Genomic DNA, 18,805 nt, shown 5'->3' on the forward strand with positions numbered 1-18,805 from the left:
TGCCTCAGGGAGCTCAAGAGACATCAAGAGATCCACAAATGAATACCAGCAGACAGCCACTAGAACAGACAGTGCTGGGGTGAGGTGGGCCAGTTATTCTCCCCCTGCTAAGAAAAGGAGCACCCACTTGAAAAAGTGCCTCTTACCCAATTAGCAGGGGTATTTACCCAATTAGCAGGGGTATGTGGAAACTGAGAGTGGCTGGAAGCCAACACTCTTCTGACAGTGGTCATGCACTCAGGTAGTCATGAGAATAGGCTACTTTAGACATTGTACTTTTGGAACAAGGAAGAAACAAGACTATCAAAGCCCACTGACACAGACTCCTTTCAGCCTGTGGAGGGTAGTGCCACCCTCTGCAAAGCTTAAATGAGAACTGATTAGACTAGCGATCTTCAGCCACTGTGCCATAGCACACTGGTATGCTGCGAATGGTCCACAGGTGTGCCATGGGAATTTTGGGGGTCATTTATTAGTAGGGCTATTGGGGAATGTGAGCCCCCCACTGGCAGTGTGGTGTGCCTTGTCAATTGTCCAAAAACTGATTTGACAATTGACAATTTTAGCGGCTTATCAGTGTGCCTTGAGATGAAAAAATCTCTGGGTTAGAGAGACGTTTTTACTGGCACATAGTAAAGTAAGGAATGGCCCTGTTTAATCTGGCCAAGGGATCATCTAACCTAGCATCCTATTTCCAACAGCAACTAATCAGAGGCATCCAGGTAACTCACAAGCAAGAAAGGAACAGTCTTTACCCCAGTTTACCCCAGTGCCTCTTAAATGTTTTTGCTTTTCTTCACGGGAGGTGATGAAGCCAGAAGTGGAACCTTCCACTGCTAGAATCACACCAACCCTGGCTCTCTAGCAGATGCCCTGGATTTGGATTAGAGAGTGGATCCTGGGAGGATTCAAGCATGCGTTTCCACTGCTATTTTATTCTTTCACGAACAAGATAAATGCGAGGGTGAAAATGCCGTCCCATTATGCTACTGGCTTCTGCCATCAACTGTACATGAATGAATCAGGAGTGTTTGCTGTGGAGATGATGGACTGACAAAGTGTATTGCCAGATCCTGCAGGCTTCTTTCCAGAATTGTGACACTTGCACAATGAGTACTATGAACAATTCTGGCTGAATAGGCAGCCTTTATCCTTTATACTTACTGTTGTCTCTCCCCAGTGAAAGGTTTATGTGTCACGCGACTCCTTGGCACTGCTTTCCTCCCGGGAAAGAGAATGATATTCCCTCCCAGGATTGGGGCCGCACGCTTGCCTGTTCCTCCGGTTTCCCTTTGTACTGCTCGGAGGACAGCTGGGCTGCAGAACTCCTCGCCTGACCCCAGTCTCAGCGCTGTAACCCGGGGGAAGCTGCTGCTATTGCTGCTGCCGCTGCTCTCACGGTCACCCATATCAGCCTCGCTTGGAACTGCTTTGCTCAGTTCTGGAAACTAGGAGCCCACGTCTAGACATGTCTACTCAGACGTAAATTCCACTGCAGTAAATGGGGCTTACTCCCAGGAAAGTGTGGATAGGGTTGAAGCCCAAGGCTGCAATCCTAGCCACATTTACCCGGGAGTAAGCCCCACTGACTATAACGGGACTTACTTCTGAGCAGACGTGCATGGGCTTGTGCTGTAACCCCGCAGCAGTGCCTCCAAGGAGGGATGTGGGGTCTGCATCCGTCTGCCGGGGAAGAGGCTCGTGGGAACGCAGTGCTGCGGAGTCTGGTGGAGCGACGAGCACCGGACACCCCCTGCCCAGGGAGCTCACCCGGGATCAGACTGGCTGGCTGGCTGGGGATGAGCGCTGGCGCCTGCTGTGGCTGGAGCTGGCTTCCCAGACACATGCCAAGTGCTCCTTCACCTGCTCGCTCTGCAGCTGTGGCAAACTTTCCTGGTGCCAGGCGCTCAGCTGTGGGCAATCGGATGCCTGCACAAGGCTGCCTGGTGCGCAGCCGCTGCACACTCATTACCAAACAGTTCGCAGAACCGATGCCTACGTTAGGTATCGGTTCTGCAGAACTGGTGCAAGCCGGCTGAATCCCACCACTGCCGTTAACCCTACAGATGTGAGGGGAACTGTGGTCCCCTCACCTTCAGTGCTCAGAACAATCTCCAGGGAAACCATGCCCAGTCCCCACCCTTGGAAGCCCTTCTAAGGCCTCCCAGGGCTTTTGAGCATTGGGGAGGACACTCCCTGGAGCTCAGAACACTCTCTGGGGTTGAAGGGAACACAGTTCCCCTTGCCTCTGGAGGGTCTAGGTTGAACCATGTCTGGCTCAACGTGCTTCTGGGGGGGGGGCACATTGAGCTAGATCTGCAGTTTAAAAATCTGGGATGAATAGGCTCAACCTGTATTCCATTTGAGTGCCAAAGATGGAATTAGCAATTTAACGTCTGTATGATGTTGTCAAACCAAAACCTGAATAGAGCTGTCCAATTGCGTGACCTAGCTTACAACATTCAGTTTTAACTTTGCTTTACTATACTTAAAAGTCGATGTGAAGGCATGTTAATGTTTATCCTTGTCTGACCACTGCTTTAAATGGCTAGGAATGAATCTGTCCACTTCTAGTCTTTTTTTCAGTGCGTGAATTATTAGCATTATAATAGAACTGGAACCTGTTCTAATAATTCTCTTCAAATTTCCAGGATGGCTAGGCCAAGGTCTAGAACAGTCACTTTCAACCTTTTTCATCTCATGGCGCACTGATAAGGCCCTAAAATTGTCAAGGCACACATTGGGTTTTTGACAACTGACAAGGCACACAGTGCTGCCAGTTGGGGGCTCTCATCCCCCCATTGGCCCAACTAAAAAAATGATGTTTCTCCAAATTCCTGTGGCACACCTGTGGACCACTCGTGGCACACCAATGTGCCATGGCACAGTGGTTGAAAATGGCTGATCTGAAAAATCAAGATAAATTTAGTTTGATAAATAAACCAAGAACCTGATATTTTTAAAAAACTTTTTTCTACTTCTGTATGGTTATCCTGATGACTGCTAAACTAAACCACCCTGAATGCTCTGTTCATTCACAGGGAAAGATGGAATATAAAGCATTGAAATCCAAGTCTAGCTTGACTATACATAAGGGACTTTGACTCTTTTCCCTCACCCTGTGTCACCTCACCTAAGGTCAAGGTCCCCTAGAACAGTACAAAATAGTTTAGGCCTTAGATACTAAGGACTGGCTGTTTCCATTTTAATCTATACATTCCACATGTAGATGTAAGCTGAGGTTTAGCTTGCCTGCATGTAGGACATGGCCTTTACAATAGCTGCCCTACCATGGGGTTTTTTCCTCTGGGAGGTCTTTGTTGACCACTGCCTTCTAGGGACCAGTGTTTGAACAACTTCTTACTTTAGACAGCCTTTTAGGAGTCAATTTTTTTGACTGTTGCCTTATTCCGATGTGGAAACCAGAATATAAGTTTAAATTATGCCTCCTCCCATTATGTGTGCACAGGCTTCTCTGTATTCAAGCCATAACTTTGCTGCTGGTGCCCTCATAGTTTCTAGGATTATCATAGTTCAGAACTTTGGGTTATGTGACCGACATGCTTATTGCATTACAGAATTTTATATTTGTGTAGAAATTGGGGGTGGGGGTCAGACATTGTGAAATAAAGTTGCTGTTCATTGTTTTGTTTGCACATGCAGTGCAATTAAAGGCGCAATCCAAACTTGCGCGGGAAGCAGGCAAGCCAGGAGGCTTGCGCTGCATCCAATGCAGGTTGGTTGGCTTCAGCGGCTCAACCAGAGGGAAGGGGAAGCTCTTCCCCTTACCCCTTGGTAAGGGCTGCTTGCCCCAATGGGTCTCCTCAGACGTTCGCCACCTCTGGAGGTGGCGCAAGTCCGAGGAGAGCAAAGCGGCTTGAAGCTGTTCCATCCTCCGCGGGGACGGGGGCTGGGATCCAGCATAACTGGTCCCAGCCCTGCCCCGGTTTCCTGTGTGCCTGCCCCCGGGGCCACCCATCACCCACCCTCCCCGCCGCCTCCTTCATGCCCCCCACGCCTACCTTTGCTGCTTGTGTTGGCGTGGAAGCCGCTGTGGAGACTTCTGCCAGCCTCCGCATCTGGATGCACTGACGCAGCTTCCTCCCACGGAGGCGCAAACATGCTTTATGGCACATTTGCGACCCTCCTGGGCTGGCCCAAGGGACTTAAGGTGCAATACTAACTTGGACTTGGGCCGGCCCAAGCGTGATAAGAGTTTTCTGAAGCAAGGACTGGCAGTTAGTGGGCAGCCCTTAGTTCAGTACTCTGTCCCTTATGTTGGGGGTAAATGTGGTTCTCCTGCCCACCTTGGTGCAAAAGCTATTTGCATCCAAAACAAGATTTTACATGCATATTTCAGTTATCACATATATGCTATCTTTGACAATGGTGGCTAACAAATTAAACATAACTTGGTTGGGCAGGAATGTGTTGACTTATGTACGTGGTCCAGGAACACACAAATACCAAGGTTCTTAGCAGACTTTTTAAAATAGAGGTCTCTTGCAGGTGTAGGACTAACCGTGTTCAGCATGAAACTTTGAACTTGGCACAAATGTAGTTTTGGTAATGCTCTAACTGCAAATGAATGTAAATGTTAAATCTGTCCACACTATAAATTCCAATTTGAAAGTATTCCATTTAATATTTTTGACTGCTGGCAGCTTCTGGGTATAAGACCGGCTGTTCTACTGTTTGCTGACCTGTGAATTTTCTTTTTATATGCAGAATAGCATGAGCCAAGTAGAATCATTTTCTTTGTGTGAAACATGTACAATTATAGTTGAAGAATTGACGAGCCTTTTGGAAAGCAATAAGACAGAGGTACGTATGTTGCCTTCGTTTGGACAGAAACACTACTTGCCCTTTGTAGTAAACTAACTAAAGCAGAGTATAGAAAGTAGTCCTTGTTACAATGATAAAAGCAGAAGTGGTGTATCCCCAGGTTAGTGACATAGTTGGCTACTGGTGTGAACAGGAAGCTTGTTATGACTGATTTCATATATCATACTTGTATCGGGCTCTCTTTCATATTTGGTGTTAATTCTGCTGTACTTGTTATCTGATCCTTGTTATCAAGGATAGTTGGGACTGAAAAACCTGGCTTGTGGGAACTTCTTAATAAAAGATGGGATATGCTTTGATTAGGACCAAAGATGTGAAACTCCCATAAACTTACTTTGAAATATTAAAGCATTTATATTTCCAAAAATCACGCAATTAAAATTTCTTGATGGTTTTAAAATAAGATGGATCTGTCAGACTTGGACTTGATTGGATAACTGTTTATTGAGGTGGATAGGAGAGTGAACCATAGAACTGGAGGGTGGCAATGCAGGAACTGGATGCACAGTGAGTATGCACATTGAGAGATGCATCTGTTTAGTGTAGATTCTGGATAGTGATATTGGACAGCACAATAACTTTGAAACTGGGTTCCCATCAGAAAATCCTCATAAACTTGGGAGATTTTACATGTTGTGCGCTCAGTTTATTGCGGAACAGCAGGGGATCAATTAATAGAGATGTAGGATCCAATCCTATCCAACTTGGCAGTGCTGATGCAGCTGCATCCTGTGATTAGGGAGGCAGTCATGGAGGCCTTCTCAAGGTAAGGGAACATTTATTCCATTTCTCTGGGACTGCACTGCAGTGCATTGGGACTGGAAAGTTGGGTAGGATTGGGCCCGTAGATAGAGAGGACATCCTGTACCATTTTGTGGTGGCCTTTGTTGTCCAAAGGGCATTCAGAGTGGGATATAAAGTGGTTAGATAAAATAAGTGTTTCTATTAACATGAGAGGAAGATTGCTGATTTGTACTGATGAATAGCAAAAGGCTACAGAAACCTGTATTAACAGTGTCCTTCATGAGATCTGCAAATCCTAACATATGTGACCTTTTTATTGTATGCACTAGGAAGAGATGGTGTATGAATTGGAGAAAGTCTGTTCTGTGTTGCCTAAAAAACTTCAAGACCAGTGCAAGGATTTTGTGGAAATCTATGGCAAGGCAATTATTGACATGCTATTGGAAGAAACTAATCCTAAACTGGTGTGTGCTATGTTGGGATGCTGTACAAACAACATTTTACCTGCTGGTAAGAACTTGGGAAAACCTGCACTTGGTACTGAGCATGCATAGGAAGTATCAGTATAGTAATAATTTGACTTTGCCTTTGCAGAGAAAATTGTTTACAAGCAGTCGCAAGCAGGGGACATCTGTGATGTGTGCAAGATGGTTGTAGCTTACGCAGACAAGCAACTAGCAAAGAATGCTACTACTGAAGAAATAGAAGCAGTTCTAGAAAAAGTTTGCAACTTCCTGCCAGAGTCTGCTAAAAATCAGGTACAGCATGAATATAAATGATTCAGGCTAAATACTTGACAATTCTGTGATAGAAAGCTTAAAGAAATGTCCAGTGTGATAGGCGAACCTGTCTGGCATCTGCTAAAGTTTCTGGCTGCTGTTGTGCTGTAAGCATTAAATGTGGGTTCTAGTAGAACTTGGAACCCAAGATTGTACTAAGGACTTGGGCATTGTCCTGCTTTTGTTCTGCCAATGAGCAGGAGGCATGTTCTCAGCTTGCTGATGACCTTACAGTAGTGATCTCTTAAGTAGCTCTTGCAAACTGTTCCTTAGTTTAATAATAATAATAATAATAATAATAATAATAATAAACTAGGTGTTTATATAACGCCTTTCTGGTCATCTGATTATTCCTCTAACTTTATTCAAGGTGGTTTACATAGGCAGGCGTTTCTAAATCCCTCAAGGGATTCCTGGTTTGGTTTCACTTCTGGCCTCCAGTTTTCCCACGCAGGCTGGCAAGCAGCTCCATCTCTCACATGGAGGGCAGCCAAGACGCTTCTTGCTCACAGCAAGAGCAGATGGACTCACTCGGCTGGGCTTGTCAGCTGCTTCAAGGTCTCTCCATTCTCAGCCGTTCAGGGAGCTGCCGGTGTCCTCGAACTGGTGACCTTCTGATGTTATCTTCAGGCTAACGGAGGCTCTACCCTTTAGACCAGACCTCCTGCCCTCTGCATATAAAAAGTTTAGGGTGGGATCTTATTGGGTAAATAAGACTCAAGACATTGACTTCTATTGGAAGTCCTATTGGAAGAGAATTCAGCACTCTCTTCCTTCTAGTCCAGAAAGTGACAATTGGATTAGGGACTTAATGAGAGTGCCTGACAAGGACGTGTACTCTAAAATAGTTTCTGAAAGCCTGAAACATTGAAATTCTTTTTCAGGCTATGCAGAGGTCCAGGTTAGTTAATCCACTTCATCTTATTAAACTTGCCTACCATTACAAGCAGTATTTTACTACTACCTCTTTCGGCAGCAACCGGGACTGTGTTCTGGGGCAGATAGGTTAACTGGTGTCACCAAGCTATAGCTGCACAGTGGTGATTCAGTTGCTGCTGTCCCAGATAGTGGCAAAACTGTGCAGGCAGTGAGTCTGGGTGAAATAAGAACATAAGAACAGCCCCACTGGATCAGGCCATAGGCCCATCTAGTCCAGCTTCCTGTATCTCACAGCGGCCCACCAAATGCCCCAGGGAGCACACCAGATAACAAGAGACCTCATCCTGGTGCCCTCCCTTGCATCTGGCATTCTGACATAACCCATTTCTAAAATCAGGAGGTTGCGCATACACATCATGGCTTGTACCCCGTAATGGATTTTTCCTCCAGAAACTTGTCCAATCCCCTTTTAAAGGCGTCTAGGCTAGACGCCAGCACCACATCCTGTGGCAAGGAGTTCCACAGACAGACCACAAGCTGAGTAAAGAAATATTTTCTTTTGTCTGTCCTAACCCGCCCAACACTCAATTTTAGTAGATGTCCCCTGATTCTGGTATTATGTGAGAGTGTAAAGAGCATCTCCCTATCCACTCTGTCCATCCCCTGCATAATTTTGTATGTCTCAATCATGTCCCCCCTCAGGTGTCTCTTTTCTAGGCTGAAGAGGCCCAAACGCCGTAGCCTTTCCTCATAAGGAAGGTGCCCCAGCCCCGTAATCATCTTAGTCGCTCTCTTTTGCACCTTTTCCATTTCCACTATGTCTTTTTTGAGATGCGGCGACCAGAACTGGACACAATACTCCAGGTGTGGCCTTACCATAGATTTGTACAATGGCATTATAATACTAGCCGTTTTGTTCTCAAGACGCTTCCTAATGATCCCAAGCATAGAATTGGCCTTCTTCACTGCCGCCGCACATTGGGTCGACACTTTCATCGACCTGTCCACCACCACCCCAAGATCTCTCTCCTGATCTGTCACAGACAGCTCAGAACCCATCAGCCTATATCTAAAGTTTTGATTTTTTGCCCCAATGTGCATGACTTTACACTTACTGACATTGAAGCGCATCTGCCATTTTGCTGTCCATTCTGCCAGTCTGGAGAGATCTTTCTGGAGCTCCTCACAATCACTTCTGGTCTTCACCACTCGGAAAAGTTTGGTGTCGTCTGCAAACTTAGCCACCTCACTGCTCAACCCTGTCTCCAGGTCATTTATGAAGAGGTTGAAAAGCACCGGTCCCAGGACAGATCCTTGGGGCACACCGCTTTTCACCTCTCTCCATTGTGAAAATTGCCCATTGACACCCACTCTCTGCTTTCTTGCCTCCAACCAGTTCTCAATCCATGAGAGGACCTGTCCTCTAATTCCCTGACTGTGGAGTTTTGTCAATAGCCTTTGGTGAGGGACCATGTCAAACGCCTTCTGAAAGTCCAGATAATGTCCACGGGTTCTCCCACATCCACATGCCTGTTGACCTTTTCAAAGAATTCTATAAGGTTTGTGAGGCAAGACTTACCCTTACAGAAGCCATGCTGACTCTCCCTCAGCAAGGCCTGTTCGTCTATGTGTTTTGAGATCCTATCTTTGATGAGGCATTCCACCATCTTACCCGGTATGGATGTTAGGCTGACTGGCCTATAGTTTCCCGGGTCCCCCCTCTTTCCCTTTTTAAAAATAGGCGTGACATTTGCTATCCTCCAATCTTCTGGCACTGTGGCTGTTTTGAGGGACAAGTCGCATACCTTAGTCAAGAGATCTGCAACTTCATTCTTCAATTCCTTAATAACTCTTGGGTGGATGCCATCAGGGCCCGGTGACTTATTGATCTTTAATTTATCAATGAGGTCTGAAACATCTTCTCTTTTAACCTCTATCTGACTTAACTCCTCGGTTAGGAGGGGCTGTTCGGGCAGCAGTATCTGCCCGAGGTCCTCTGCCGTGAAGACAGATGCAAAGAACTCATTTAATTTCTCTGCCATCTCTGAGTCTCCTTTTATCTCCCCTTTCCCTCCCTCACCATCCAGAGGGCCAACCGCTTCTCTGGTGGGTTTCCTGCTCCTAACATATTTGAAGAAGCTTTTATTATTCCCCTTAATGTTGCTGGCCATGCGTTCCTCATAGTCTCGCTTGGCCTCCCGTATCACCTTCTTACATTTCTTTTGCCACAGTTTATGTTCCTTTTTATTCTACTCATTAGGGCAAGACTTCCATTTACGGAAGGAAGCTTCCTTGCCCTTCACAGCCTCTCTAACTTGGCTGGTTATCCATGCGAGCACCCTCCTGGATTTAGTGGAACCCTTCTTTCTTTGCGGTATACACCTCTGCTAGGCCTCTATTACTGTTTTAAGCAGCCTCCATGCACTCTGGAGAGATTGGACTCTTTTTACCCTCCCTTTCAACCTCCTTCTAACCAGCCTCCTCATTTGAGGGAAGTCCGCCCGTCGGAAGTCAAGGGTCTTTGTTAGAGATTTGCCTGGTATTCTTCCTCCAACATGCATGTCAAAACGGATCGCAGCGTGATCACTGTTCCCCAATGGCTCAGTAACATTTACATCTCTAACCAGGTCCTGCGTACCGCACAATATTAAATCCATAGTCACCTGTCCTCTGGTGGGCTCCGTGACTAGCTGCTCTAAACCACAGTCATTTACTACGTCAAGAAATCCGGTTTCCTTATCGTGACCAGAACACAAATTGACCCAGTCAATATGAGGGTAATTGAAGTCCCCCATGATTACAACCCTGTCCCTCCTTGTCACCTCCCTGATCTGTTTCCTCATTTCAAGGTCCCCATCCGAATGTGTAAGAGCCCAGGAAACTTCTGGGCTCACTCTCTTGCCTCCTGGGTCCCCTTTGACCCTGGGCCCAAATTACCCCCTGTTCTTCCCTCAAAGGCCCTGCAAATCCATGGCTACCATAGCCCATGATTTTTTTTGCCATTATCCTGTGAGGCAAATTCCAATTTTATAAGCAAGAATTGCTCATCCAGTTAAACTGCGCAGTGATTATGGTGTGCTTAATAATTATAAATGCTTGGTGCAGGGAAATGTTTTTCCCTCTTCCATCATGACACTACTGACTATATGTCTAGGCCAGTGGCACTCAGACTTTGAGGGAGCTTTACTCCCTCAGTCTTTGTGGGGGAGGGGCTAGGGCAGCAACATGATCCCCAGGATTGTGCTGCTAAGGGGGGGCGAGGGGAGGTTCTTGTGACTTTCAGAAGGCAGGGCTGCAGGAGGTGCGGGGAGCCCTGCACAGCGCTCCCTGAGGCTTGGAACTTTCACTGAAAGTGGGTGCAAAGCGCCTCCTGCAAAACAGAAGTGCTTTGCGCCCGCTTTCAGGGAAAGTTCCAAGCCTCAGGGAGCGCTGTGCAGGGCTCCCCGCACCTCCTGCAGCCTGCTGCAGCCCTGAAAGTAAGTCACATGCACCCCCGTTGCCCCCCCAAACAGATGTGATTCTGGGGATTGCTTCCCTGCTTCTCCCCTTCCCCGTCCCTTAAAGGGATGGAGGAACCTTTGCACAAACTGGTGGGTTGCGACCCACCAGTTTGAGAACCACTGGTCTAGGCAAACATGGCGAACAAATTCTTGTTCCCTTTAGGGCACAGACAAACTGCTATAGCAACAGCTTATTGCACTGATCTTAGAAGCAAGTAACTACTACTTTCTTTGTACAAGTATACAGTAGTGGAACCTATACATGGAAGGAGATTTTCATGATGAGGGCTGTTGGAGCCAAACTACCATGACCACATGTGTTCAAGGTGCATCTAGTAATAAGTGCATTTTGAATGAGTTGGCCTATTTGTATGTTAGACTGATAATGTCAGTTGTGTTTCTGTTCATTTACTTGAGTTTGGTAGGGCATGTGTGGAATGTTTTGTAGGGATACATGCTTTTTTCTATAGCATGCTTTTTTCTATTTAGGCCTTTTAAATCTGGAATAGAGATAGTCTTTCATGGAGGTGATATGTTGTGGGGGGGTTGTAATAGTCTATCGAGATTCCATCTCCCTTGCCTGGAATCCTGTCTGGCGATTCACTGGGTTTGGGTGTCTGTATGTCTTGTTGGAAGGGCGAGACAGGATTGGGATTCTGTTGGTATACCATCAGCCTTACTGTCCAACAGTCTCCCTGCCTGAGCTGACTGGCTTGATCTTGGACGTTGCATTGGAGGCCCCCCACCTATGGGTGTTGGGGGATTCAGTGTGCATGCTGAGGACCCAGAGGTAGTTTCAGCTCAGGATTTCATGACAACCATGGGCCTGTCACAGAAGATCTCAACCCCAACCCACGAGGCTGGACACATGTTAGACCTGATGTTTTTGTCGGGACAAAGGGATGATGATCTGGATTTGGCAGAGATTAAGATCACTGTCATGGACAGATTACTTCCTGGTTAGACTTCTTATGGCCTCCTGTCTCCTCAGAGACGGAGGACCTTATTGTATGGTCCACCCCTGAAGACTAATGGATCCAAATGGTTTCCTGAGGGCTTTGGGGGATTTTTCTGCTGCTAAGGCCAGTGATTCATCTGAGGCTCTGACTTGGAATAGGGAGTTGGCCAGGGCAGTGGATGAGATTGCTCCTAAGTGGTGTCTGCCACATAGCACAGTCAGCATAGCTCCCTGGTTTACCGAGGAGCTGCAAATGATGAAGCGGCAGAGTAGATGTCTTGAGCGACAGTGGTGAAAGACTTGTGACAACCCCAACTGAACACAGGCTAGGACCCATTATAGGGCCTACTCTGTGGCAATGATGACAGTGAAGCATTCTTTCTTCTCTGCCACCATCACATCTGCACAGAGCTGACCTGCAGAACTGTTCCGTGTTGTATGAGATCTTCTCCATCAGACCCCACCAATTAATCAAGAGGAAAAAAAAGGAAGTCCTCTGTGACATGTTCCCCAGGCACTTTGTGGATAAAATTGCTTGGATTCGCCATGACTTTGACTCCACGTTGACAGTGTCTAGTGATGTTCCGTGGCATCTGTCAGTCTTGTTTTGTGGGATTCTTTCCAGTTTGTGGAACCTAAGCATGTGGACAGGTTCCTTTGAAGTGTGAGACTGTCCACCTGCCCGCTAGATCCGTTCCCAGCATGGCTAGTTAGATCTGTCCGGGAGGGACTGGCCGAGTGGACAGAGAGGGTAGTACAGGTGGAACCTTTGTATGCAAGGCGTTTTGTTCCCTGAACTTCTGCCATTGGTAGAATTCGTGTTGTACCAAATTGACCAGAAACACGCAATTTTACACAAATTGTATAGTTATGCAAATTGCATACAGTTCAGTAAATTGCGCTGCAGCCTGACATTTGGGGATGGAAGAAAAGGTAGCAGTTCTCAGTCACGTCTCCTCACCATGTCGCGCTCCTGTACTCGGCCCTCCCCTGTTGCCAACTGTCTCCACTTGTTTCACAGGCAGGATTCTGAGCTTTTAAGAGCCTAGTCCTATGCATTCTACCAAGAAGTAGAAGAGTGTGTGTGTGTGTGAACTATTGCCCTGCTCTGAATGGGGTTGCACTCCCCCTGAAAGAGTAAATTTGTAGCTTGGGGGTTCTCCTGGACTCACAGCTGCTCCTAGATGTCCAGGTGTTGGCTGTGGCCAGGAGTGTCTTTGTCCAGCTTCAGCTGGTGTGCCAGCTGCAGCCATACCTGTCTCTACATGGGGCTGCCCCTGAGGACAGTCCAAAAGTTACAGCTAGTGCAGAATGCGGTGGCTCATGTAGTTGCTGGAGGTTGGCAGTTTGACTGTTATACTGCTGCTCTAGCGGCTGCACTGGCTGCCCGTTCATTTCTGGGCTGAATTCAAGGTGCTAGTTTTGACCTTTAAAGCCCTAAATGGGACCAGCGTATTTGACAGACCACCTTCTTCAATATAGTCCAGTCCATTCTTTGAGGTCATCAGAGGGGGCCCTGTTGGTTGTGCTGCCATTAAGAGAGGTGAGGGGATAGCGACCAGAAATGGGGCATTCTCGGTGGTAGTACCTGCATTATGGAATTCTCTCCCCTTTGAATTGAAGACAGCCTCCTTGCTATTAACTTTCTGGCAGAGCCTGAAGACTTTTTATTTAGGAAAGCCTTTGAGACTTTATAATGGCTGCTTTTATTAATCAATGTTTTTATTGCTGACTACAGTGTATCTTTTTGTTTTTATAATGTTTTTATTTGTATTTTATATTGTATTTTAATGTATTGATTGTTAGCCACCTTGGGTGCTGTTTGGGGGGAAAGGTGGAGTATAAATCAAATAAATAAGTCTTTGCCTGATGGGCTCTTAGTGCCATCTGCACTCTGCCAGTGCAGCTGTGCCAAAAAGGCATGAACTACATCTGGGGGGGGGGGGACTCCAGTGCAAAAGGTAGATAAGTAATTTATACTTCCCTCCTTATAAGTCCTGGGTTATAAGCTGCCTGTGGGTCTCCTTAGTCATATGGCACCACATTGAGGCAGGGAGCTCCACAGTGCAGGATGTAGAATTCGACATGTGCGATTGTAGCTGGATACGTACCCACTGTCATCTCCCCACCCCGTTCTTTGCCTGTCTGCCCTCATTGCTGTCTTACCTGGTCCAGCAGGCATGGTGGTGTTCAGTAGCAGAGCTGTGGTGTTACTGCTTGTTGCAGCAGGGCTCACAGAATAGCTCCTGATGGAGCTCTGTGCACTTAATCTGCAACCATTTGACAGGTGAAGTGACTTCCATTATCATAATAGGCTTTGTGCAGCAGCTTAATCCTGCATGCCAAAGCAGCCAGGCTGGGTACTATGTCAGTCCTCACTGATGTATAGGGTTGTGAACTGTGTGTGTGCTTCAGTACAGCCAAACCAATTAAGCCCGCAACCCTATACATCAGTGGTTCTCAAACTCTCTGGGAGAGTTTGAGAGCCAGTAAGTCTTTGCAGGGGCGGGGGGAGGAGGCAGTGGGGGCGGGGGAAGGCAGTGACGTGACCCCCAGGACCATGCCATTCAGGGGGCTGCAGGGGCTTGGGTGCACTTACCCAAGCCTCCTGCAGCCTCCCTGGGGTGTAGGGAGCCCGGCACGACTTCTGGCAGGGCTCCCTGCAGCAGGGAAAGTGAATGCGGAGTGATTGCGCTCCACTTCTGCTTTAGCCTGTAGCCCCCTGAATGGCACGATCCTGGGGATCGCGCTGCTGCCTTCCCCCCTGCCTCCAGGCTGCCCCTGCCCCTCAAGGGGGCAGAGACCAGGGCCCTCAGGCTGGGGCGTTGTGATGCTCCAGTTTGAATAGTACTGCTATACATGCTTACTTGGGAGTAAGTTCTATAGAAATCAGTAGGGCTGGTATATGAGGAGATGCATGTACAATTGCATTCAAGTACTCATTTCAGTGGGGGAATTTTGGCAGAAAACGAACTCTTGCATAGAAACAATGAGACTTGAGCTGGGTTGTAAGCATGGAAGTGGACTGAGTTCTGTGAATTCTGTCTGTATCCCATTGCAAACTAACAAAAGATTATTCTTTTTCTTACACAGTGTGAGGACTTTGTGAAGCAATACTTACCAACATTGGTAGAAATCTTGACAGAATTGATGGATCCTTCTCTTGTATGTGCTGTAAGTCTGAGCCATCGTTTTAGCTGTGGAAGAGTAAACTCTGATGCCAGGACTGTTTCCATAAGTACCAGTATTGTAGTGTAGTTCTAGCATCTCCCACCTTAAGCTTTTTATGAATGTTTATTTCTATACTGCTTTTCAATGCTGTGTACAACAAAAGTACAATACAAAACATAAAAACAAAATGCAGTTAAAATGAAAAATACTGGTGCAGTTAAAATGTATTAAAACAGCGATAACATACAAATATTAAAAATGGCAGCCTAAAACCTATAGGTACTAAACTAAAGGAATCTCTAGGAGGTTTCTCCTTCCTTATATGCCAAGTGGAATACACGTGTTTAACCCCCACCAGAAACAGTGTAAAGAGGAGGCTATCCTCAGATTTTCTGGTAGCTGGTTCCAGACTGGTTAAATACATTTGTTTTGCTATGAAATGGTAACTGCAACTGTCTACTTTTACAGAAACTTGGAGCTTGTTTAACATCCACACAGCCTCTTTTGGGATCAGAAATGTGCGTCCGGGGACCTGGTTATTGGTGTAAGAACATGGAAACTGCATCTGAATGTAATGTGAGTAAATGAGATTACTATGTGTTATGAACACTTTTGTAGGTTGCCTTGCATCTCATTCTTGCTGTGTGATGCAGAGCTTAATATAAGAATCCTCAGTCTCTTTTGCTGTTCGATTTAGTGGGATTAAATTTCTCTCTGACTTGGCATTTTGTCCATGTTCTAGGCTGTTGAACACTGCAGACGTCATGTGTGGAACTAGAAGATACTTCCACTTGTTTGACTCTTTTCCATTCTTGAAGAAACAAGAGGCGAGGGTTAGGTTGGCAAGAGCTTCATCTTGTTCTGATTTCATCTCCACTTCAACTCTTCCTTCTCCCCATGTGCTATTCCAAATCTGATTTGTCATACAGTTTTTTGGTAGCGGTGCTACTGCCCTGAAAGCTTCACAAGGTTGACTTAATGAGTTTCTGATACTAGTTATAATTCTTTGATGCATAAGAATAATCTGTTGGCAGATTGTCCTGGGTGCCTTAGAAGGAATACTTATAGAACTAAACTAAGGGCACCACTGCCTTGTGTGAATTTTAAAGTTGGTATCTCTTTGAAAGGCACTCTCCCTGGTGACTGATACTATAATGTGTATGTTTGAGTGCTCTTCATTTAAAGGATACCTTTTATAATCAGTTTACTGATGGTATAACCCATCAAAGAGTTTAACTTGTGCTGGGACAAAGCTGCATAAAACACAGGAATACCCTTTCTTCCACAGGAAACTTCCAAAAAGATGACATGAATATGCTTATGCTGTGTGTTTAAGATGAGGCTACTATGGATTTAATTTGTATAAGGTCAGAGTCTTCTTTGAACTGATGGCTCATGTCATGAATACAGTGCTTTCATGGAAGTCCTACACAGCAAGTAGTACTAGTTTCTACTATGGATCACTTAACAAGTTTTAGACACACAAGCATTTAGGATTAGTTCAGTTGATTCTTATAAACTACTTGGCTAGCTCCTTGAAAGAACAAAGTAATTGTCATGATTAGACTGGAAAATCAAGCTGCGTAACTAGGGTGTTTTGGCTTACTGTGAAGGAACCTGTCTTTAGTTCTGTTGCAAAGGTGAACCTAGTGACTTCCTACACTCTTGGTAAGAGAAAGGTGTCAAAGATAAAATAGGAAGTTGGTTTGAAAATACATTCAGCTGACGGCAGGTGTGTGTGAAAGATTGCTACTTCAGTTTCAGAATAACAAGAATTTCTGTAGTGTTGTCTTCTCTCCTCATGCTACTTGATTGTCTTGCAGGCTGCAGCTATCTGCATGGTTATCCAGAAGAATGTGTAGCGCTGGAAAGGGAACTTGGAATAGAATGTCTTCTGTTAGTATACACAAACTTTGACTTTGTGTGTTTTGGGGTGGGGGTGGTATTAGTTCTGTAGACACGTAGGCAGAATCATGTTAATGCAAAACCTAGATAGCAGGCTGTGCCTGTTTCTGTGGTGTGTATCTCTTCCCTGCCCTGCATCATTCAAGCACACAGTGCTAGAGGCTACAGTGCTAAAGATGAGAACTATGCATGGAATGCCCTGCACATCTGACCAGTAAACAGTTTGCCGAAAATATGTCAGAGAGATTGATCCTCTTCTGTGACTTGTTGTGTGCAGTGGAGCTTTGGAAAACAAACTTCAATTTGTTGGAGAGGATGGGAAGGAAATTCATTTTAGTGGCAGCAAATATATTCAAGTTAACGGCAACATTATGTTCGTGAAACTATTTTATACATTCTAGATGCATTTGAGGGCATTGATTAACAATGAGTTTTCTGACAATAGTTGACTTTATTGTAGCAAAACTGATTTTTTTTGTCTATTTGGCTCTTACATTTTTGCAGTTCAAAAAGTAACAAGATATAAGGCAACTGCTGTGTTTCACCTGACTGCAGAGGTCAGTGCATTGGTATCTGTTTAAATTTTTTGTGCAGCTATGGGATGAACTTTTACCTTTCCTCAGTGATGTCTTTGCACAAGAGGTTTTCAAATATTTGATGCTGAACTGTATAGTGCAGTTGTATTTTCAAATGAGATGCCATTGTTCTATTTTCAGCTAGGATTTCTCCCAGTGTATAGAGTTTTCAGTTTCTTGTTCGTAGAAAGTGATTTCCTATAATAGTTGTGAGAAGAGTCTTAGAATTGGGTTCAGTCTTCACTTTTTGTATATACTAGCATACTAAAAGTTGTCAAAGCTTCTATCTTCTAGGCACCAACTGAGAGAAACAAGCAATTGCTCTAATAAACCACTGTCTTGATTTGGATTTGATTTTTTTTTTTTGCACTAAAGCTTCTGTAATTTAACAATAAAGATGTAACTATAAATCTATTGACTGTCGTGTTTTATTATAAGCTTAGGAGCTGTGCTCTTTGCTTCCTACCAGCCTAGATGTGAGGGTGATCTGGCTGCAACATCTGTCACCCCATTGATCACAGGGTTGATCCGGCTGATCTGGCTGGCTAGGCAGGTGTCCCCTTCCTCCCTCACCACACCATGTGCGCCCCTTCCGAAGCTATGCGCTCGGTGGAAGAGGTTGACCATCCAAGATAGGAGCATACTGTTTTTCGGTCCTGCCAGCCTCCAAGTACAAATAATTCATCCACCAAGTTGCTACAACACTGTATTTTTTCAGGCTAGCCTGGAAGCTTCAAGGAAACACTACAGTACAGGGGTGTCCAATTCACTTCATACAGTAGGCTGAATAGTATTCTTGGTGCCTGCTGAGGGCTGGAAGTGATGTCATTAAACAGGACATGACTTGAAAAAAGCACTTTGTTTTCACCTAAGAAGTCATTAGCTGTAAATGACAGAAGAAAAATCTGCAAATATCAATCAGTTGATGTTAAAGTCAGTAATTTCGTGATGCCTCAGAAGGTAAATGATACTATGATGTATGATGCAACATCTTCAGTATGGTTAGGGAAGTGTATACTATGCTATGCATCTTGCCACTGCATGTCAGTTACAAGTTTTGTAACTACATCATGAAGAGCTTTTGAGGACTAGATACAACACACAGGCCTTATGTTTGATCCCCTAATACAGTGCATCTAGTTTACAAGTATTTTTGACTTTAGCAGCAACAGCAGCTATAATTGTGATCCTCTTTTGAATGGAGTACAAACAAATTTTAAATACTGCCTGAACTCTTCTTCCTTGAGCATATACTGTACTTGGCATGGAGGAAAAGGGAATATCTATACCTCAGTGCAAAGTCAATATGTTTTACCAACAAACCTAGGGTAATATTGGATTGTACTGGCAGAGTTGCTAAGGGCTTGCCTGAAGCTCTTCAACTAGCAAGAGCAGGCACCAGTACTACTTAAATCAGTGATTTTCAACCTTTTTTGTCTCACGGCACAC

The 18,805-nt window shown here is 45.4% G+C and overlaps 1 protein-coding gene across 1 annotated transcript in view; it reads left to right on the forward strand.

Moving 5' to 3' along the window:
* Positions 1-17,770, forward strand: part of PSAP (prosaposin) — a 36,099-nt gene extending 18,329 nt beyond the window's left edge. Inside the window, exons 9-14 of the mRNA XM_066619052.1 lie at positions 4,729-4,824; positions 5,919-6,099; positions 6,184-6,347; positions 14,799-14,879; positions 15,345-15,452; positions 15,619-17,770. Coding sequence (XP_066475149.1) covers positions 4,729-4,824; positions 5,919-6,099; positions 6,184-6,347; positions 14,799-14,879; positions 15,345-15,452; positions 15,619-15,654 — 666 coding nt within the window. The 3' untranslated portion in view covers positions 15,655-17,770. The remainder of the gene's footprint in view (positions 1-4,728; positions 4,825-5,918; positions 6,100-6,183; positions 6,348-14,798; positions 14,880-15,344; positions 15,453-15,618) is intronic.
* The last annotated feature ends 1,035 nt before the right edge of the window (positions 17,771-18,805 follow it).

The sequence above is a fragment of the Tiliqua scincoides genome, chromosome 3, assembly GCF_035046505.1.
Source record: "Tiliqua scincoides isolate rTilSci1 chromosome 3, rTilSci1.hap2, whole genome shotgun sequence".
Classification (NCBI taxonomy): Eukaryota; Metazoa; Chordata; class Lepidosauria; order Squamata; family Scincidae; genus Tiliqua; species Tiliqua scincoides.